The sequence below is a fragment of the Tauraco erythrolophus genome, chromosome 1 (assembly GCF_009769465.1).
Source record: "Tauraco erythrolophus isolate bTauEry1 chromosome 1, bTauEry1.pri, whole genome shotgun sequence".
NCBI lineage: Eukaryota > Metazoa > Chordata > Aves > Musophagiformes > Musophagidae > Tauraco > Tauraco erythrolophus.
The window spans coordinates 33,363,699-33,386,473 of record NC_141465.1 but is presented as its reverse complement, the minus strand read 5'-3'; the positions used below and the strand labels follow the sequence as shown (position 1 = coordinate 33,386,473).

Sequence of the window (22,775 nt, the reverse complement as noted above, 5' to 3'; positions counted from 1 at the left end):
TGAGAGAGTATGTGACATATTGCTCCACATGCAGGGATTTTTGAAGAATGATCATGTTGTCAATAGCCAAATCTGTTATATCATCTGGGAACTGGGCTTTTCCCCTCAAGGTATCTTGAACTGCACTGTACAAAGTATCATTGTATTCTGAAAGATACCATATTTCAAAAAGAAAGGAATGAATCACTTCATAACTCCTTCAGTTCTGGTTTTGTGCTCATCTCTTCTTAGCTGCTATGTGAGCAATATCATCTGAATGTGGAAGCAGGGTTCTCTTTCCTAAGCAACAGCCATTTTCCCAAGTTTTGTTAAAGAAGGCTGTGTTTTCATGTAGTAGTCAATTGAATTTGTTTTCATTCTAACAACTGCATTAGTAGGTTTTATTTCATTGTTAAGGCATTACACTAAAGTGTGGAAGACTGTATTTTCTTACTATTCTGTCAAAAGCTTTCTGAATGACTCCAGCAAGTCATTTGACCTCAGTGTTTCAGTTGTAGCGGTTTTTTTAAATTATGGATGATAGTACATCCTTATTCCTTTCACTAGCTTTGTATGTTAAAATTTATGTCCTTTAAAGTAAAAATGTATTATGGCTCATGTACCTATTACTCACAGGCAGAAGGCTTTAGTTGACTCTCTGAAACTGTAGGTTACTATAGGTTAAATTGTACAGGCTCTTATATGTTGATATTCAAGACAAAGTATGATCTATCCAGCCGCTTGAAGGGCTTTGAAGACCCATGTGGGTTTTGTGTTTCAGATCTATTTTGGACTGCTTTGTTTTATCATGGATATTTTGATCTGTTTGGAAACTACTGTAGCTTATGATAGAACTTGACTTAGAAAACATTTTATGCTAGAAATTAAATTGCTGCTTACCTGGAATCTAGGAATATTAATTTTAAGTCCAAACTTGCTCTGAACATAAACATGTTACTGTGAAGTTTGATCTCAGTGATTGCACTGGGAGGTAAAGATTGACCTACAGCCACCAGTCCAACGATTTGGTAACAGGAATCATACAAAGACATGTCTAGCATATACTGCCGTATCTTCAAATAGCCACTGCAATGGATCACCTGGCATGAGAAGAAAACACATTCAATATCTGATGGCAACAGAAGAGGCTGCAAGTCAGCTGACCACCAAGTTTCAATGAGATTAGAAAGCAATACACCCTTATAACACTCAAATACTGCATAATCTGTGAAGGCTTCAGAAGTATGGTTAATTTATAAATAGAGATTAAAACACAGTAAATGCAGGTTCTATGTTTACTGCCAACATGATTAATCCAGTATTAAGGCACGTGCTCTTTAGGACTCTCTAGACTGCTTTCTAGTTAATACTTTTGAAACTCTCTTTGATATAGATTTCAGGTAGATACAGTCAGAATTCCTGATCATTAACCAAAAAATCTGGAAGTTGCTCTTTTAAATGACTCTCTCTCTCTCATAAACACGAGTTGTATATAAACATTTACATTTTCATGAGTTATTATTCTGATGAAAAACAGACACATTGAAAATCCAGTGGAGATTAATGCATCACATTTATAAAGATTAACTGCTGTATATGTAAATGCACTTGAAATGAGTTTTAAGTTCTCCAGTCAAGTTCAGATGATGTTCTTCTGACGTGTGACCAAGGCCAGGGTCTTGAGACCAAATTCTGAATCTCCATATACAATTTCTAGTCACAGAAGTGATAACTTCAGTGTTAGACTGTAAAAATTCACAATGTCAGCTAAAGAGGGGGGGAAATTGCTACCTTGGGACTCTTCCAGAACATAAGGTTTATTTAATGTAGTGCTGGTGTTTAGAAATCCTTTGTGCTCCTGCCAATTTTCTAGTCCAAACAGCAGACATACTACACATCCTTCAGGTTAATTTCTGTATTTTTTTGACTTTTAACTGTGTCCAATGGAAAGGAATTAATTTCCATTGTATTTAGTACTCTTGAACAACCAACTAAACAGTCACCTATAAATAGGCTCCTCCTGTATAACCTTCCTTCCTCCTCTCCAATCACCAATTAATGAGTCTGTTTAACAAAAGTACAGTAGCAACCAAAACTTATTTAAGATCTTTCAGCAGATACTACTAATTCCCATACTATTTGATTCACGAGTTTCTGCTGCACGTCAGCTACTCAGGAGATATTTTCAAAGTTATTAAGTCCTGACTCTAAGTATAGTGAAAGAGAATAAATTTAGGCCAACATCTCTCTAAATGAACATATCCTTAAATGTTTCAGTGCATAAAATTTTAATAGTGAGCAAAAGAAGAAAGAAGATGATCCCCTGATTAGCAGTCATAAATGAGGAAAATGAAAAACATACAAAGATGTTGTACCACCACGACAAGCTGTACTCTTTTACCTGATTTCAGATTCAGCTTTAGGACAGAATCATTTTTGCTGGGAAGCAGCTGAACAAACTGGGCTCCATGTAATGAAGAATTATCAGTCTAACCAAGTGGATAGCAGTGTAAATAGACAGATACATATCTGGACCTTGAACATGTTCCTTGAAAGAGCTCTACTTCTCTCGCATGCTTATCTTTTGGTTTTTGAATGACTCAAAAAAAATTAATCCTCACGAGACTGTATGTGAAGCACTATTCTCTCCTGATGCTTACGTGATAGAATTATATTGTGTAGCTCAAATTGCAGCAAATGCACACTGTAAAGCTGAAAATAAGAACTACCTGAATGGCAAGTGTTATTATAGAATCTCAGCATTAGCTGTGGCTTCTGACTTCATGTAATAAATAGAAAATTAATACAAGTAATAAGATTCGTAAACAAACTTACTTGGTGGTTTAGTACAATTCAACCCTGAGATGATATTTTTTTAAGGTAATTTTAATTTAATTTAATTTAACTTTAACTGTTTAAGGTAACTTTATGGTCTCATTAATGTTGAGGTAATTCTGGTCAGGCCAATGAGGTGACTTGTGCAACTGAGTGGCTGCTCATCCAGAGCACGGTAACACCAAGGCAGAGGAATGCAGGAAGACTTCCAAGTTCCTGTGTCTGGGTTCCTGCCTCACCTCCCTCCAGTTCCATAGGGCAATAAGACTTGGCTGTACACTCTCATTGCACCTCCATGGGTGTGCTCCAGCCAATTCTCCAATCTGGAAGATCAGGATGTGGTAATGGGCTGCAAAGCAAACTCTAACTCACCGTGAGAGAATCTAGAGTTGCACTGCTAAGGGAATCTGCAATCAGCAGTGTCATTTTTTGCATCTGTTCTTATTCTTTCCATCACAGACTTTGCTTTCAACTACACATACATAAAAAAAAACAAACCTAAATAAATAAACTTATGCCTTGTTGAGTACTTGGAGGAGCGGAAGGAAACTTATATACATTACCTTGTAACCACTGCATGTCAATCCTGCATTCCTCTTGGCTAGGACACACTTCATTCTCAGGAAAAATGATCTCTCAATTTCATATTCTGAAAGCATAAACCACAATGCTTATTTATTACTGAAGATTTAAAAACTGTCCATAACATTGCCTTTCATGATTTAACAGATATGTTTATGTCTCAGACTTAGGCAGCAATGGAAATCAGCCATTCTACTTTCCCTCTTAATCCCTGCCCTCAGGATTCATTTGCCCTTCATGTTAGGATTCCCTGTGAAACTTGAACAAGTCAGCATGACTAGGTCTCCAAATTTCTGTTTTTACCACACTACACAAGGCAATCACCTTGTTTCTGAACAGCTAGGTACCAGCCCATATCAGTAAAGGGAAGGAAACGCCTGCTTTGGAGCATAGGAAAATGAAAGTACTCTCCAAAATAATAGCGGAATGGGAAACAATAAAATTCATTAGTTTTGTAACAATTTGAGCATGTGTAGCTAGTCATGCCCAAACAGATGAACTTCTGGCCTCCATATGCAATATTATTACCTGTTTCACTGACTTCCAAAACCATCTTCATAGATGATTTTTAAACAAATATCTTCATGGATAACCTCTAGAAATGTTTTAAAGCTAATTATTGCTCAGGTTCACATATATTTTCTGCTAAGAATAAGTTACTATTCTCTTTAACATTAATTATTCTCAATAACACTTCAAACATCATTAATAGTTCTGACTTTTTTTACTGAAAGTTGCAGTATGGCAGAACACAACTATGTCAGGGAAAAAAAATCATTTGATACATCTGTAAACAGGAAAATCAGGGAAGCAAAGGGGTTTTCAGATTTGTTGCAATGTGTATTACCTCCTAACTCCCCACAGGGTTTGGTCCAAAATCCACTGTAATCAGTTGGAGTCTTGATTTAATTTGATTTAAATGTTGAGTTGTATTTCCGAGTTTTGCGCATCCATCACCCAATTAACATTTCTTAGGCACAAACCTGCAGTGGTTTGAGCCTCAGACCACTGTCTGGAAACCAATAAACTCTCTACATTAAGTTCTGAGTTCAAAGGTCTATATTCAAAGATACAACCACAGAAAAAAGATTTAGCAAGGAGGGAAAAGAAATGTGATATGTAGTGCATCTCAACTAGTATCAGCCTTCCTGAGTATTTGAATTTTCTGTTTGTCTTCCTAATGCAAATTAGATCCGTATAGAGAAGAACAGGCACTTAATTTAACTGACACATCTACTATAGAGTTTTAAATATAAATGTACACAATTTGGTAGGAGGAAGTCATACAGTACAGATTACTGTTGCCGAAGCATGATCTCACGAGTAAAGAACAGATCTGGGAGTTGGGAACATTGATGCAATTCATGGCTTCAATACAGATCTTCTGTGTGACCTAACACTACTGCTTGCTCTCTTTCCACCGCAGTCCCATGCACACAAAATAAAGGTGACTTTCTCCCTACAAGGGTGCCAAAGGAGAAAAATAATTAACACACAATAATGAGGGTACAAAGACCATCTTTGGACATGAATGGATTTGATAGCAAATTTTAATTGCTTACATTCTTCTGTAAAAAGAGATGATTAGTGTAATTGGAAGCAATGCCTTAAACTTCTCAAACAGAGATTGAGTTGCACCCTAGCACTAAGTGGTATGGAGAGGGAAGGATGATAGAATTGTAACTCAATAGTAGCTGTATGTGATTTGTGAGACTGAAGAGTAATAATCAGTAGCTTTGTCATTATGTGTAATCAAGTGCAAAATTTTGTAACCGTAATTTAATGATGATGTGTTTATTAATTATTGATCATTTAATTATTAGGATTTAGTAGTTTGTTGCTGAACCAACAAGCACTAGTCTCTTAAATCAGCTACTTCTCATGCCTGCAATCTAAAGAGGGAAGAGTTACCCATGAGGTAACTGGGAACTCATCTGGCAGCTTCCTTTTTTTGGGCCTTGAGCTAACTGATATTAAGATGCCTTAAGTAAGCAAAAGGAGAGATGATCCATGTGACCAAACAGAATCTGGACCCTGAGTGACGTACTGAAAAGGCCAAAGTAGTGCATACATGATGATAACCATTCTTCCTCCTAGGTGTATTGCGAGTGAGTGTATTTGTGGGGGAGCCCAGTGTCACTGTGAGAGTTGCCATTTTAGCACGGAAAAAGCAGAATGTGTCTAAAGGAGGGCCTGACCATTCCTGGATCATCTGGGACCATAACAGCTGTTAATGCAGTTACTCAGTAATGCAACATGTCCCATAGCTCAGGTGGATGCAGAGTGCCACGGTATTTTTAAGCAGCTAGCTGGGATTGTTGCATGGCTGGTTAAAGCTAATGGTTGTGTCAAGGTGCCCAGTGAATGGTGTGCAGGTGCTACACGGCATCTGGCATCTTGTTTGCAGGATTGGAGCTGAAGAATACAAAAGCTATCATAGAGAGATCCTTGTGAGTGTGTGTGAGTATAAAATCTACTAGCAAGCTTTGAGAGTGACTCACTGGCAAGGAAAAGCAGGACCAGACTATTTATATTCTTTATGCTCGTGTGAGAGCTATTAGGGTGTATGTAGTGCCTGTAAAAGCACTGTTCCACTGTCTGTGTTGATCTGTCATTGGTGGGCTGTGTGTACATATGTGTGTTTGTGCATGGCTACTGGGAATAAAACCATCTCCAGAGCTGATCAAGAGGTTACAAAACATAAAGAAGCAGTAAGACCAAAACCCTCACATAAAGAACCCAGATGTGCAAGACTGTGAACAGTGTGAATTAGTATTCATATTAACTGATACCTTTGGCAATGTGACTCCCCAATACCCTCAAAAGTAGCAGAAGTGGGTAGCAAAGCCAAAAAGAGCTAAAGTAAATTAGTAATTGTAATGCTGATTGGGAAATAAAGACCCTCAGTATCCTTCTGAATGCTAACACACCCATCAATATAATGCAAAACTTAAAATATCACATCCAGACTGTACCTGATACAATTAAGATGGTCTGCTCTGATGAAGATAATGTAAAGAGAAAATGAGGTACTTAAAGGTTTAGCAAGCAAAGAGGGAGATTTCAAATAGGAGAAATCAGATGAGCTGTTAGAAGACTGATTATTAATGCATGCTGCCCTGCTGCAGAGGTTAATCACAAAATTGTAAGGAGATAGTAGCCAGGAAAGCTCAGTTATAAAGCAGAAAAAAAGCTGTAGCATAAATAGCCAGCATCTGCTGTAAAAGTAGAGTGACTGAAGATGTCCAGGGACATGGCAAAAGTCTCAAATTAGGGAAGACAGTAAATGTAAATAAAATATTGACAGTATAACAGTAAATGTAAAAATAGTAAATGTAAAATAAGCACTTCAGGCTTAAGTAAAAGGTGAATGTAACCAACTATTCTTACAAGTTAAGTGATTTTATCAATAAGAATTAAGTTTTGAAAAGCTGCAAAAATATAACATCAAACATCTAGACCTAGTAATGTAATTATTGATATCACTAGTGTTCTTTCATAGAATCATAGATCTTTTAGATTGGAAGAGACCCTTAAGATCATCAAGTCCAAATGTTAACCTAACAGTGCCAAGACCACCACTAAACCATGTCCCTAAGCGCCACTTCTACGCATCTTTTAAATACCTCCAGCAATGCTGACTCAACCGCTTCCCTGGGCAGCCTGCTCCAATGCTTGACAACTCTGTTGGTGAAGAAATTTTTCCCCATATCCAATCTAAACCTCCCTTGGTGCAATTTGAAGCCATTTCTGCTTGTCTTATCACTCGCTACCTGGGAGAAGAAACTGACACCCAGCTTGCTACAACCTCCTTTCAGGCAGTTGTAGAGAGCAATAAGGTCTCCTTTCAGCCTCCTTTTCTCCAGGCTAAACAACCTCAGTTCCCTCAGCAGCTCCTCACAGGGCTTGTTTTCTAGATCCTTCACCAGCCTCACTGCCCTTCTTTGAACATGCTCCAGCGCCTTAATGTCTTTCTTGTAGTGAGAGTTCTAAAACCAAACACAGTATTGGAAGTGAGGTCTCACCAGTGCTGAGCACCAGGAGACAAACACTTCCCTAGTCCTGCTGGCCACACTATTTTCTGATACAAGCCAGGATGCTGTTGGCCTTCTTGGCCACCTGGGCACACTGCTGGATCATATTCAGCTGGCTACTAACCAATACCCCCAGGTCATTTCGCAAACATGTAAGCACAGCACATATAAATAACAGAAAGAATCTTAGGCTATCAAGAAGGTAAAAGAGGTTTGAAACAGAGAGGAAACCAGTCAAATGCTAGCAGTTCTTAAGTAGATAAAGGTTGAGATAACTGTGGGTTAAGCACAACATATATGAAACAAGAGACAGAATAATGAACAGTAAAATGTTATGACTGAACCAGAATATAAGAAACAATGAAGGAAAATAGCCTTCTTAAGTATTAGAGAATATTCATATCATCTAATAACTGAAGCTTAATCCCTGTATGTAATTATTCTGAAATGTTAACTATATAAACGCTTCACTGTAAGTGATATTAGCACAAATCATTTAAGTGTAAAGAAAATGTTAAAAATCTATTTATAAACTATGTCTGTTTGTTATAGAGAAAAGATGAAACCAATAGGTTGCAAACATCGGCTAATGAAGGATGAAAAACAAAATGCTACTGACTAGACCAGAAAGTCTTACAGAGATGTTTGAGCTGAGTTAACACAAAACAAAATACCCTATTAATAAGAATTTTTGGTTTTTTTGTCTTTTATATGTATCACAGAAGAAAAAGTAATCCATTCAAACCCTATGGATATCAAGAACTACATATTGCTCAGCTTTGGTTTTGGTTAGTTTTTTTTATTTTATGAAAAGGAAGAATAAAATATAAAACTGGATTCAATGTGAAGATGTTTTCATCTCTAACAAAAGAAACCTCATTTCTCTGCATAAGGATGTACTTCATATTATTATTAGTGACAATGATTAAAAGAACACTCTCATAGCACTGTAATCTCCATGTTTGTACTGTGTACAGATGTAACAATGTATTTACAAAACATCATTTTTAGAGCTGCAAGAAACAAAGGAGATTTCATTAAGCATAACAACATCTCCCATGGTAAATTGTACCCTTCACAACACCTGGGACTGATACAGGTGTTATCTTCACACAGTGTGGTATTTTAGATTTTTTAATTCACATTTGTCACTGCAGGAGGTATTATATATTATATTCCCCCATTGACTGCAGCTTCCAGAAGCAAGGTGAACAACTGGAAAACTGACAACAAGCTGGATAGGATAGGAAGGCAAGACAAGGCAAGGCAAGGCAAATAAAGGAAAAAGGAATATTTCAGTTGAAAGGGACCTACAATGGTCATCTAATCCAACTACCTGACCAATTCAGGGCTGACCAAAAGTTAAAGCATGTTGTTAAGGGCATTGTCCGAATGCCTCTTAAACACTGACACGTTTGAGGCATCAACCACCTCCCTGGGAAGCCTGTTCCAGGATTTGAGCACCCTCTCGGTAAAGAAAGGCTTCATAATGTCCAGTCTGAACCTCCCCGGCACAGCTTTGAACTGTTCCCATGTGTCCTATCACTGGGTACCAAGGAGAAGAGATCAGCACCTTCCTCTCCACTTCCACTCCTCAGGAAGCTGTAGAGAGGTCATCCCTCTCCAAACTAGACAAACCCAGATTCCTCAGCCACTCCTCACAGGACATTTCTTCCAGCCCTTTCACCAGCTTTGTTGCCTTTCTCTGGATGCGTTCAAGGACCATCACATCCTTCTTCAATCGTGGGGCCCAGAACTGCACACAGCACTCCAGGTGAGACTTCACAAATGCTGAATATAGCAGGATAATCACCTCTTTTGACCTGCTGGTTATATTGCATTTGATGCACCCCATGTTGCAATTTGCCCTGTTGGCTGCCAGGGCACATTGCTGACTCACTCATATTGAGCCTGCTGAGATCAGATCCCTCTCTGCAGGGCTGCTTTCCAACCACTACTCTCCCAGTCACCTGAGGTTTCAAAAAAGTGAGGAATCACCATGTGGAGATGGCAAATTTTGCTGCAACTCATGCTAAATTTCACTGCTGTTGTATCTCTTACACCATTCCTTTCAAATACCTACTCTTCCAGCAGGTCCACCACGTATAATGAAATTTGTCTGTTTAATTCCACCTTCTCTATCATTTGCCATAGCCATCTATATTTCTGACAAACAGCCGTGTAGTGCTACGGAAAGTTTTAACACAGTTTTCCTTTACAGGTGTAAGTATTGCAGCATGGGTCTGCTTTTCCCATCTTCCCCTTTACTTTCCATGTCAGCATCTATTTTTTTCTCTTTACCTGAGTTTCCCTCTCCCAAAGAATTTCAAAATAATCAGGAAATTGATCCCTCTTTTCATGAGTTGAATGATTTTCAAATTTTGTGCACTCTTCTGTTTAATCTTTTTTCAAAAGTTGAGTCAAGAAAATGTCTCGATAGCTGCTATAACTAAAAAGAAACCTCCACCCCCACTTCTAAATTGCTAAGTATCTTGAAAGGCTCTGATGATAGCTTCCTGAAAAGCAGACCAACCATCTTAGCACAGCTTTTAACAATTCCCATAACTTATTGACATTGTGTTTATCTACTACGGGAATTAGAGATGAAAAGCAGAGCTTTAGTGTTCTTCCTAAATGTTTACCCTCCCATTTTTGGCATAGTGCTTTTCTTTATCCAGTTATATGGAACACGATCACAGGTCTATTTTTCTATTCCAGTCACTTCCAATATTTGTTATAACTTGGATTTACTTATGAGAGCAGATTTCTGATTTTGTTTGCTCTGTATCAATGTTTAACATTTGAAAGTGATTGTTCTCTCCCCACTGATCCACAAATGTTTACTGAAATCTTTTAAAGAATGACCTGTGAGACTCTCAGTTTTTATCTTGGAATTCCAATTTTCCATTTTTCTCCAAGTGGGTGATTGAAAATAGTTGGAAATGAAAACTGATGCAAGTAAAACACTAGTTTTGATCAACATTATTATTATTATATGCTTTTAGCAGATTTTTCTGTCTTTTCTGCTGCTCTTCTTTGGAAGGATGTAACTGAGGTTACTGATATCCTGACTTTTCAGTATGTCTACCAGCAGATATTTTAATAAAACTGAAGTTTCATTTGTAATGAGTTTTATAGGGGGAGGTACTGCAAGTCAGAGTCTATAACCCTTGTCCAAGATGCCCATTTCAAATGCATCGCTGTTTGTTTTTCAGGCAAACTCCATGTTTCCCTAATCAGATTCAGAGCAGGTTTTATATTTTACTAATATATTACCATATTGAGACGTCATCTTAGGAAGGCTTCCTCCCTGAAGCACTGCTACAATGTAGTTGAGTAGATTCAGTAAAAGCTATAAATGAGGTAGAGAGTAAGTAGCTTCATTCAAATCCCAGCCCAAACTTATCCATGCATTAACATCCTCACAGAGCTCAAACACAGCAAGCTGTGAATGAGAACACAGAAAAACATTGCTGTCTATGGACACTCAGAAGATACATTTGTGCCTCACAGCACTGAGTACCGTTTCAACAAAGTATACCTTCTTCGTTAATCATTAATCATTAATCATTAATCCCTTTTCTTTTCTTAGCCTAGTATATCATGCAGTACAGTTTGACTACAAGCACAGGTCAAGAATAAAATAGCCTGTTTATATTTTACAGATTTGTATTTTCTTACTCTCATAAACAGAATAAATGTCATAATAAAGAAAATTAGTCTTGCTATTTTGGATAAAGAATTTGTGTGTTTGTTCACTCATATTGCACATGACTGCAGAGTTCTCCAAGCATTTCTGTCAACTTATGGTTAACTTCATGGAAGCCAAAATTGTCCATCACTAGGGGTGCAGCTATGAAATTCGTCTTTGCTTTCTGCTCCATCTTTCATCTCTTTTGAAAGAAAACAGTCACAAAATTCTGTGGTTTGCATGCTGCTTTCACAGTGGATCAAGAAAAAAGATTATAGGTTTTTCCACAGCTTCATATCTTGTGCCTTTATTTTCTCTAAAGTAAAAGCTACTATTTTATATCTCTTTCCCAAAGCTCCCAAATTCCAAATATGTCATTGTTCTGTTGCAGAACCACTTTGTAAATTAATATACATCAGCATGCACACTGCTGCACGGTGCACTGTCACCATGATTCTACCTTCCCTCCTGCCCAACTTGTGCTGAGACATGCACCTGCCTCAAACCAGTGCATTCCTCTGGAGACAAGGCACGCATGTGTGATGAGCAGCATGCCATGTCCCCACTGGACTGTTTTACAGGGTGGAAACACAGTTACATGTCTGGATAACACTTGAGTGCCCATACCCCAAACACTCTGCATATTGTTGTCCTTTCAGTTGGTTATTTTCATCTTACCTCCTCTATACTATGAAGTTGCACATGTTCTACTCTATACTTGTGTAATCTGCAAAACATCTGGGTCCCACACAGCACATTGCTGACTAAAAGAGCATGCAAGTATCTTGGCTAGTCTCTTTTGTGAGCATAACAAGGCTATAGCTTTTGTGAGATACAGGAGAGACAAATGACCCAACTTCTATTCTTTAATTCTGAATGTTAGTGACTCATGTTCTAGAACAAAAAAAGAGGTAAAAGCACTGTGGGATGCACACAAAAGAGATGCTTGCATAATAGCACACACAATTTTAGGGTAGCCCTTGAAGCTAGGAATCTAGGACTGACAAACAGGGCCAGAGTGAGAAGTGGCTTGCAAATGCCTGTGGTGAACTTTCCTCACGGCAAGTTCAGACACAGACCTGGAGATGAGCTAGTGGAAAATGAGGAATCAGCCTCATTAGTAAGCCTTGTGTGTACTGTCTTTATTATTGCCATGCCAGAAAGAACAGTGCAAAAAATGAGGTTGTGACTAAAACTATTCTGCAAAGTGAAATACTGCATGCAAGGGGATGTATGAAAATGTTTCCCTGTCCTTCCTCAGCGTGCATGGTCAAAACTGATTCCAATTAAAAGAAGAAATAAAACAGTTAGACATACTTTCCTTTCTCCCTGCTACACTGCAGCATCGTATATACACATGCAGGTTACAGGCTTAATGTGTACCTTCGAGAATATTCCATCTTCTTTTTAGAAATGAGTGTCACTATTTGAGTGATAAAATATAAATGCCTTACATGGCAAAATTGCAAATTGTATATATAGAGAGAGCAAGTTCCTATGCATATACTAAGTTGAAAACTGAAGCTTGTGGGCTGACTTGGTTTGCCCTGGTCGTGCTCTTGTTGTGGTAGGAAAGCAACCGGTTCTGTTGTTAGCCTATGTCCTAGAGTTCTACGCTTGCACTAGCTGTTCAAATTTCCTCCCTATTTCAACAGTTCATTCTGTGTCCTGACCGTATCCAGAATCCTGTCAGTGCTGCAGAGGGTAAATTATCTCTATTATCATTCCTGTCATCCAAACTCAGCAGTTTGCTAGCATTTACCCAAATTTTCCTTTGCTCCTGGAAGTGATGCTTCAAAACTTTTCTTAGAGAAGAAACTCAACAGGGCACTAGGCAGAAAGGAAGAGAATAGCTTTTGTGTCTGAGACACTCTGCTCTCTTTGGTATACTTTACTCTTAATTACCAATGAAAAAAGATTTCTTAATGGGGTGTCAGCAGACTGCCCTCTTTTCCACTTTTGTACATCCAAAATAATGATGCTTCCTAGGTTCCTCAAGTTTAAAATAACACTAACAAACAGTGGTAACGGCATCATCATGTTAAACCATTATCTTTCAATAAAAATTATCCTATAAAATGTTTTTAAATTAATTAAAAAATTCCTATCAATGTCATTTACGTATGTACTACTAGAAAAATGTCTTTAAAACCTAGCTTAAAAAAGATCTTTCCAGATGTAAAATTTTCTATTCCCTTCTTTTAATATTGAACAAAATGTGTGTAGGGAAGATGTCCTTCTTTGAGAGGAAAAGTATGCATTGACATTTACTTCATAGCTGACAGAAACGGTGCCCTTAAATCATCAACCAGAGTGGAGAAAGTCTGACACAATGTATTCCACATTCCTTGTGTAACTTACACTGGGCTTATAACTAATCATATAAGAATTATCCAGTTGTTAGCAGACAATAACTGCCATATTCCTGTTTCTCTTTGTCTTCTCTAGGGAATGTTAATAAACTGCTTGTAGGTATCATGCCTTGCTTGGTGTGCAAGTCAGCAAAAGTTGGGAAGCTATAGATGTTTTAAAGGATTAAAATCTCAGAAAAAAAGCATACAAAAATCAATAAATGACACACAATGTAACTCCAAATACACACATGGAAGAGCAGCATACAATGCTGAATCCCTCTCAGCATTGCTTAATTGCTTGTCTCAGTCAACCTGCAGTGCAAGTATCTCTCATTTCTTGCTTGCTTGCTTATATTCAGCTGCAGTAATGACAAATGCGCTGACTAGTCATACCCAGCTTGCACTATCCTGATATCTCATATAAAAATTTCCTTCTCTATTCTTATAGATATGGTTCAGGAGGTACAGCATTTCCCAAAAACCTCCAGATGGTTTAGTAAGTGTTACTGTCCTGCTACAAGCCTCCCACTCTATGCTGCTAACTGTTAAAGAAAACTTTCTGAAAAAATGATTGGTAGTGACACACTTTTGACAACAAGATCATTTGAGGTCTTAAGGTCCCAATTTATCTTGGTATGTGCACGCCAGCTTATGTCAGTATGTTGTTTCCTCTAAAGAGCATACTAGCGGGGAGCTGGGTGTAGGCAATAACCCTGGTGCAATCCTCAGCATTCAGTCCCTGAAAGCCAGCCACTACTTCAGACACTTCAAAATGCTTATCACCTCTGGACAGGGCACTCTGTTACAGACACTTCACAAACTACTGCCAGCATTGTACTCCCCACCACGCTAGTACCAAATGGTTTGTTGCTGAGCTGTAACAGACATTTAGTTTTACGCTGTATGTGAGGTAAGGAAAGGGGCAAACTCCTCACATGCCTCCATGAAGTTCTGGAGCTATTGCTGGCTAAGCAGAATTTTGCACGGCACCACAACTACAGCTTTCTAGGTTTCCTGCGCTGAGCAGGGGAGATATGCAGCATGCCCTGGGACTCTACAGTCAGTCATAAACGTTAACGTTGCAGTCTTCCAAGATTCAGAAATTACTGTTATGTCATCATCCCCACATTTTGGAGCCAAATTGCCCTGCTGTATGACTGGCTTCTGCCCTAGCAGGAGAATCTCATCCAGTGTATGAGTTCCACTACTTGAAGAAACAGAAAAGAATAGCTTTCAGAGCTGTAAGTGCTCAAGGAAAGATAGCAAGCATCAAAACCACTCACCTCCATGCTAAGAAATCAGTTTCTCAGCCCTATACTATGAAACAATTTCCAGGTTTCTGGTAGTTAAGTGTTGCATATCTTAGGATAGAGTCCTAGGAATCTTGATATCAGCCTATGCAACACATACAGGTGGTATCGGGAGTGTAAAACTGAGAAGTAAAGCTTAGCATGTAAAAAGCCAAGCTAGAACACAGAAAAATGCTGCAAACCAGAATTACATTAAGCAGTGTTCAGAAAGGCGTGAAGGGCCAGTGAAGTCATCTGAGATCTGAGCACAGCCACTACACGTCATTTGGGAAAGACATCAAATTATTATCTTTTTTCTTTTTTTCTTTTTCCTTTTTCTGCTATGCCATCCCAGTAGAATATAATGGATTCGTTTTGTTGCAACTGGTGCAAGGTTGGCCTAAAGACTCATGTGAGGTGGTTTGCTGACGTATACCCTACCTCTAATGTGTATGTGAGAGAGAGTATTATTTTTCCCCACCCCAGCCACCCTCAAAAAGAGAGTCCAGCTGTTGGCTTCTTTCATAGCATGGGATCAGTACATATTGCTTTACATTTCAATGCTGGTCATGCAAGTAAAAAGGCAACTTAAAGACTTTGTAAGTTAAAGCTGAAATTCTCTAAAGCCTCCACAGATCATCAGGCTTATGGCTTTCATTGAGTCATAGCTTATAGACTTTAAAGGCCAGAAAGGAGCATTAGATCATAGGTCTAACCTGTACATTGCAGTTCATTAAACTTCAGTCAGTTACTCCTGTGCTGATCTCAGTAACTTCTGTTTGCCTAAAGTGTATCTTCTATAAAGACATACAGCCTTGATCTGAAGACATCAAAAGAGGAAGAAACCACTGCTTCCCTCAGTATTTTGTTCCTGTGGTTAATCAAACTCCTAGTCACAAATGTAAGCATTATTCTAATTTGAGCTTTTGTGGCTTCAGTTCACAGGCATTGGTCCTTGATATGTTTTTTCTTCTAAAATTGTCCTTTAGTTCCCAGTGTTTCCTTCCTTTGAAAGTATGCACACACAGTAATCAAGTCACCTCTCAATCTTCGTTTTTGATAAACCAAACAAATTATGTTCTTTCATCTCTCATTATAAGCCTTTCTGGTCCTTCAATCATTTTTGTGGCTTTCTTCTGTACTTTCTTCAATTTGCCATTTTTTTCTCAAATGGACAACAGAGTTATACAGAAAAATTCAGTGTCCATTTAGTTAATACTGTACAAAGAATATAATTATTCATCCTTGTTATTCCTGTTCACTATTCCCCTGCTTCTATACACACGGATTTTCCATTACCTCTTTTTTCCATAGCATCACAACAGGAGCTCACACCAAGCTGTTTGTCTTTTATGACCTTTAAATACTTCTCAGAGTTGCTGCCTTCCAGTTTCTTTCCCCAAAATCTTTCCTTGCCATTACTTGTTCTAGCAGCACATTGGACTTATCTAAAGAGTCATGACGCAACAGCTTTTTCACCAACATCCATTTTCCCAAGTTTTATTACATTTAATATTACTATGAAGTCCTAGATTCTGGAAGTATGTGATTATTTAAGAATTTTCACTGTCTTTTTAAAAAAATGAAGTTATCTACCCTCTACGTTTGAAGATACACTTTGTTCTACCTGAAACATTAGGAAGTCCTGGGTAAACTTAAAACAATTCAAAATATATATACGTATCTGAGAATTAGCTGAAGAACACACCTTGAGCAAGTAAAGTTACATGAACCAAGCTGTCAATTTGTTATGAACGTCTGCGTCTGCAGTGCAATATTGATTTTACTCCTAAATAATACCACAGACTAGAGAGTTCTATACTACAAAAAAGTTATAAAAGGAAAGTTTTTATTCAACCCAGTGACTTGATGATTCAGCTGTGGTTTAAAAGATTAAAAGAGATAAAATCAAACTGAAATTACAAAAAAATCCTCTTTAAAAAGTCTGTTTTCCTTTTTATCACAAAATAAAGCCACTTTCACTCAACTTCCCTGTGTACTAAATTATTTGTAGAACTCCATGTTTTATTTAAATATTCAAGATATACACTAAAATACAGACAGAAGTTGTTTCATTCCTGTCACTTATTAAATAGGTTTCAGGGCTTCACTGAAGAAAAATAGGAAACCTGCTTTGATTCCTGTGGGCCAGGTAATTTCAGGTTATATCTCAAGATTAAATGTATACACTGCAGAAAAGGGAGCTACTGGCACAGGGAAGACAAATATAAATAAATATTTGGTCACTCTGTTCATTTTAAAAAGATTTAGCTATGAATTCTGGCTATTTTAATACACCGGCTTCATGTATTTTATAGGGAAGAGACATAGAGAAGTAAGATTTGTATAAAATAGTCCCTATACAAACCAGAACACAGCTTAATTTCTTTATTTATCTTCGCCAAGTCTAGGAATCCAAGTAAGATGCTGTTATTCTGAGTTTTTTATCAATTTCCTCTGCTACACAAAATTTTACACGAAACAAAACATATGTAAATGGATCACATTTCAAAGTAAATTTTCCTTTACCTTTGTGCTATTGAGAAACCAGAGCTTGATGATAACAAACAGCATCTATGTTGAAGGAGGCAAAGAAAGCTACAGAGAATGAGGCATATATCTGGGGCTAATTATACCATCAGCAGAATTTCAGACTGCAAGTAAAATGAAATTAACAGTTCCAATTGTGTGCAAAGTCTTTTCAAACACAACCAGAACAGAACAGAATTACACTTCATGGTGAGGTGAATTTGTTAAGGAAATTGACCATAAGTAACCAAAATGAGAGGGACCTGATTGTTTCAGAAAACAAATGCTAACAGGCAAGAAGAGCATTCAGAGACATTTAAATGTAAGCAAGAAACAGGCAGTACCTACTTCTGAACCAAAAAAAAACAACTTCCAGAACTGCAGTACTAGTGTGCTGTCTCACTCCTTCTGATAAACCAGAGTCATGATACTAAACAGAGAACAGGAAGAACGTTTGACATAGAAATTAATTCTAATCAATTGCCCATGACTTTATGTTTGCAAAAATCACCCAACTAACAAATTTAAAATGAAATATTATAACAAAAACAGGAGGCTACTGCCATTGGCAAGACAGTGGCATAAAAATATCTTACTACCAGTTCTGGATACCAGCAGAACTGCATGAAGAGTCATGGATTTATACCAGAGGTATCTCCTCTGCTTATCAGTATGGTAGGAAAAAGGAAAAAAATTATGTTGTTTTTTTAAAAAATGTCAACATTTTAAAAATAATTCCCTGGCAGAGAAATGAACAAATTATGAAATAGTCAAGTAACAACTAGAATCAGAAGAGTCCAAGATAAAAGAAATTGTTTTTCAAGACACTAAGGGGTACACAAGACAACCTGTTTGGGAAGGAAGACAAGAGAAGGAGCTAAGATAATTCTTCCATTTATAACACTCAGAGCAGTAAATATGCTTCCAGGCACACTAAACTTCCCTGCATGCAGAGAGTATATGGTTCTGTACTGATGGAATCACAGCGGTCGGAACTGCAGTGAGATCACCAAGTACAGAAAATGCACAGGCACCAGAACTGTGAAAAAAATGCCTGATCCTAAACAGAGTTGTTCTGTGAACCCAAAGCTCCTCATGCTTTTAGGAGCAGTCTCTTAAGAAGTCCAGTAAAATCCAGCAGGATGTGAGCTCCAACTGATTAAGAAATTATGAAATATGTACATGACAGAGACAGATTATTTCTGATATTTTAATGTTCAAAGAATTGCCTCCAAGGAAACAAAAGCTACTGAAGAAGATGGTGCAAAGATGAGCATATCTTTGTGAGTTATATAGCAGTTACAACACTAAACTAACAACTTAATACACAAAGGATCGTGTTAACATTTCTGTGTGGTATCTGAGCACAGCCAAGATGGACAGTCTGATCCAGGTGTTCACATAATCAGAGTTCTGCTGTCTTTCCTGACACTCCATCCAGCTTAGCATAATGCTATATGGGTACACATGGGTGAATCATCTGCAGCACCTGAACAGGATGTGTGGAGGGGCTTGGAGAATCGGTGACCCAGTATCAAGGCAAGAGGACATTCTTTTCCTGGAGACATCACTTTCTTTATAAGAGTTTCTAAATGCAGGTCATTTACAAAACCCATTTTTGCTCTTTCTACAGCGAAGGGTATTAGGTCTGGCTAGAGATGAAACGGCCACTGGGCAAAATCTAAAAACCTGTTAAAACTGCACGGACTCAATGGCATGAAAAGCATTGTTTAATTTAAAATACCTTATTTCCTTTACTACAACAAACCAATATCCTGGGTCACGGTTTCAATTTCACGCTCCTCCTCCATTCGCATACATAGCTTCATACTGGATAAATATGAACATGTCACATTTCAGCCTAGAGTTGTTATTTTTTTTAATTTTTCAGTGGTGGTTTGATCACAGATCACACAAGTACCTTGTAAGAGGTGAGGATGAAGAGGCTGGTGAGCAGAAAGAACAGCTGTCATCTCATCATGATCGGAAGGATGTATGTACTCATAAATGCTATTACCAGTAAGCTCCACCTGTGAAGAGACATGTAACACATGAGGCAGTGCAGCTGGCTATTTTTTTCCTATCCTAAAAGTGCTCTTAAGTAACCTACATACACTGCATCTGAGTAACTACACACCATTTTTAAAACATAAATTGAACACATCAAAACTGTGTTTGAAATTATACCTATTAAAGTGAATTAATTCCTTCTTCAGCAGTAACTAATATTATAGGGACTTTTGTGGGAATTTCTGGTGATGATCCAGATACAGAAAAGCTTCTGTTAGAGGGAGCTGGCAAATGAAGTGATAAACTAGAGCAGTTGTAGAAATGTTAGATTGCCACAAAATGGGATAAAATCTCTGTGAACTGTATTAATGTCTCTCAAGAAGACAGATATCCAAGAAAATAAAATGTTTCTACAGGTTCCCAGAAACTATTACCTGCATTCAGAACCAAAGCCCTAGACTTACACAATTCCTTCGTGTCTTTTTAGAGATGATCCACCAGACTCAATCCACAGCAGTGTGAAGTGCTCAGAACAGTAGCTAGTGAATTCAAAAGTCAGACTTCCATAGGTTTTCATGGGCTCTGGATTGAGCCTTCGCTGCTTTAAGTAAACATGCACAGTAGAGACTAGATCTAAAATCTCTGTGAATTCCCTCTTCTCACTTGAACTTTACTCACACAAGAATGTATTTATGTCTTCCCCACTGTTGTATCCCTAATAACTGTTGCACAAAAAAAAAAAAAAATAAAAAAGAATGTCGTGCACCGTATGTCCTTTTTGCTAACTCTATTTGCCACGTATAAAACTCACCAACAAAAGTCTCCTGATAGATGCGGTAATTGATTTAAGGAGTGAACCAATACTTTGAGCCTGTGTTTTAAATTAGTGTCAGGCTGCCCAATTGTTCAGCGTGGCCTGATGTGCCTTGGGCCCCCAAGATCAGAGACAGCTGAGAGGTGAAGTAATTTAACCTATTCTTCTGAGCCAATCCTACTGGTTTGCTAAGATGTGTGAGTTGCCTTTTCTTTGGAATAAATGAAGTTGTCTACCCTACAAAGCAATCTTTTTCCGAAAATTTTTCTCATCGTTGCATTTCTGCATTATTCATGGAATGTCTCTTCCCAAGACTATGCAAACTAACTTTTTTCCTAGCCATCTATTCCCCACTGCTTCTTTCCAACAACCCCTCCCTGCAATAGCAAAACCACCAGCACTGATTTGATATTCTAACCAGAATAAAAGTTCACTGAATAAGGAAAAAATGAGAGAAAGAAAGAGAAAAAAAGAAAGGACAGATGGGGAGAGAGAGAGAAAAAGAGAGAAAAAAGGAGTGAAGAAAGAGACAGAGAGAAAGAAAAAAGGGAGAGAACAAGAAGAGAAGGGAAGGGAAGGGAAGGGAAGGGAAGGGAAGGGAAGGGAAGGGAAGGGAAGGGAAGGGAAGGGAAGGGAAGGGAAGGGAAGGGAAAAGGGATTATCTACGTTGCTTCATTTATGTAATTTCCTCTGAAAGTTCTCCTTAAAAAGCACTGGCTGTTCCTTCTCAAGAGTGTAACAGGTGAGGACCTGTTATAGTAACAACCCATATTCAAGCTTTAGTGGTGGAGGAGGAAGGAGAATATACAGTCTCACTGTGAGTCATGCTTCTGAATGCTTCTGTTTGGTTTTAATTACATGGGGAAAAGCATATTGTAAATGTCCATAGCTATTGCTCCATAAATATTATAATCACCTACAGACACATAAAACCGATTTTTAAAAAATCTAGTAATTCTTCTGGTGATGGAGATTTCATTGGCCTACACACTTAGTAAACCAGAACATTAAAAAAAATTGTCATTGCAAAAATGCACAGCTGTGATCAGTGTTTGAACTAAAAAGAGTATCATTTATGACCCTGTTCTTATTGTTTTGTCTTTGGTTAATAGTAATTTTGCTGAAGAGTATGTTTTGCCTTTGAAATTAAAACAATTGCATGAGATAATACAACTTTCAAAAAAAAAAAAAATCATTCATGGGTTTCTATGTGCTAACAATCTCTCCTTTCGCTATAAAGACCTTCTTACAAAACACCACCAACCAACCTGACTAGCAACATCAGCTGTAGTAATCCAAAAGATCTTGTTTCATCTCTGCTGTTACTGAGTATAATCATAACCACATCAACATGCATCTGCTCTCTTACAAAGTGTAACTCATGGGTATCTCTTGCATTTCCAAAAGTCACTACCTATTTCAAAAGGACTACTCACAGAAATACACGTTTGTTCATAGGATTCGTAGGACTGGATTCAAGGTCACAGTTTTATTCAACCTGTAATTTATATCCCAGGTCTTATATTTAAAATTCAAAACTAAAGTGCTTTGTCAAACTAACGACTATTTTTTCTTGTTATACACATAGGAATATTTTCTACTCTGATGTATGCATTTGCAACCCCAGCAAAATCAGCAGGAGGTGAACACACAACACCGAAACCAAAATTGACTGTAAAAATGCAAGTGGAAACATAAAGCCGTCAGCAAAGAGATGGGGGCTATGTAAGAGTCGAATAACCAAAATAAGTATACATAATTTTGAAACTGACCACAGTCTCCTGCTATGCATAGTGCATGCATGCTATTTTAAAGCCTACAATGAAACACTGAAAACTTAAAAAAAATAAATTATATGGTTCAATTCATAAACCTTCTAAAATCCCATGCCTCAGGCTTATTAAACCAGCTTCCTCCATGCAGCATTTTAATATCTGTAAATACCTGCTTACTACCAAATATCGTCGTTTCCTACTAAGAGGTTTTTTATGTGTAACTCAGCTGCACATTTTTTTCCTACCAAGAAATGATTCATAATAAACACAGAAGACTAAGCAGATGGATTCTAGAGCAAATAATTACATGTTTTGCCCTTCATATACTTATTTGATGAAAGTAAAATAAACTCCTGGAAAAGTTCAGATGTTTGTGGTTAAATATTTCAAAACTTATCCAAAGTCAAAGATAAGCTTGGCTCCCTCATAGACTCAGAAAATAGCTGGAATAGGCTTCAGACTTTCAAAATAAATTTTTTAAAAAACAAATTAAAATAAAAATAATTTAAAAAAAATAATTTAAAAAAAAAATCACCATCATTTCCCAAGAGGATTTTCCTTTCTGTTCTGTGTCTTTGGACTCCAAGAGGAAAAAATATTGGCCAATTTGAACCTATTTGTTATCCATGGAAAAAAAGAGGCAAGGAATTGGCTCTCTTGGCTAGTACAAGTCAGTTCAACAGTGGTCTGAGGCCAACTGAAATTAGATAGAGGAGAGGGTCCTAATCATCAGTATTTACAGTATTTACTGTTAGTTGAGAGCAAAGGCAGATCAAAATCCAAAGCCACAAATTAAGTGATAGATCCACAAATGAAAATGTAGGCCTTTCAGAAATATTATTTCTGATTCTCTGACATTGCAGACAGGAGTGAAGTAGTGCTG

General features: G+C 37.6%; 1 protein-coding gene across 1 annotated transcript in view; it reads right to left on the bottom strand.

The window, feature by feature from the left end:
- Window positions 1-22,775, bottom strand: part of SIM2 (SIM bHLH transcription factor 2) — a 59,022-nt gene that overhangs the window by 20,873 nt on the left and 15,374 nt on the right. The window contains exons 4-6 of the mRNA XM_086632063.1: window positions 19,215-19,323; window positions 3,378-3,463; window positions 880-1,079 (exon numbers count right to left, since the gene is read on the bottom strand). Of these exons, the coding sequence (XP_086488189.1) occupies window positions 880-1,079; window positions 3,378-3,463; window positions 19,215-19,323 (395 nt within the window). The remainder of the gene's footprint in view (window positions 1-879; window positions 1,080-3,377; window positions 3,464-19,214; window positions 19,324-22,775) is intronic.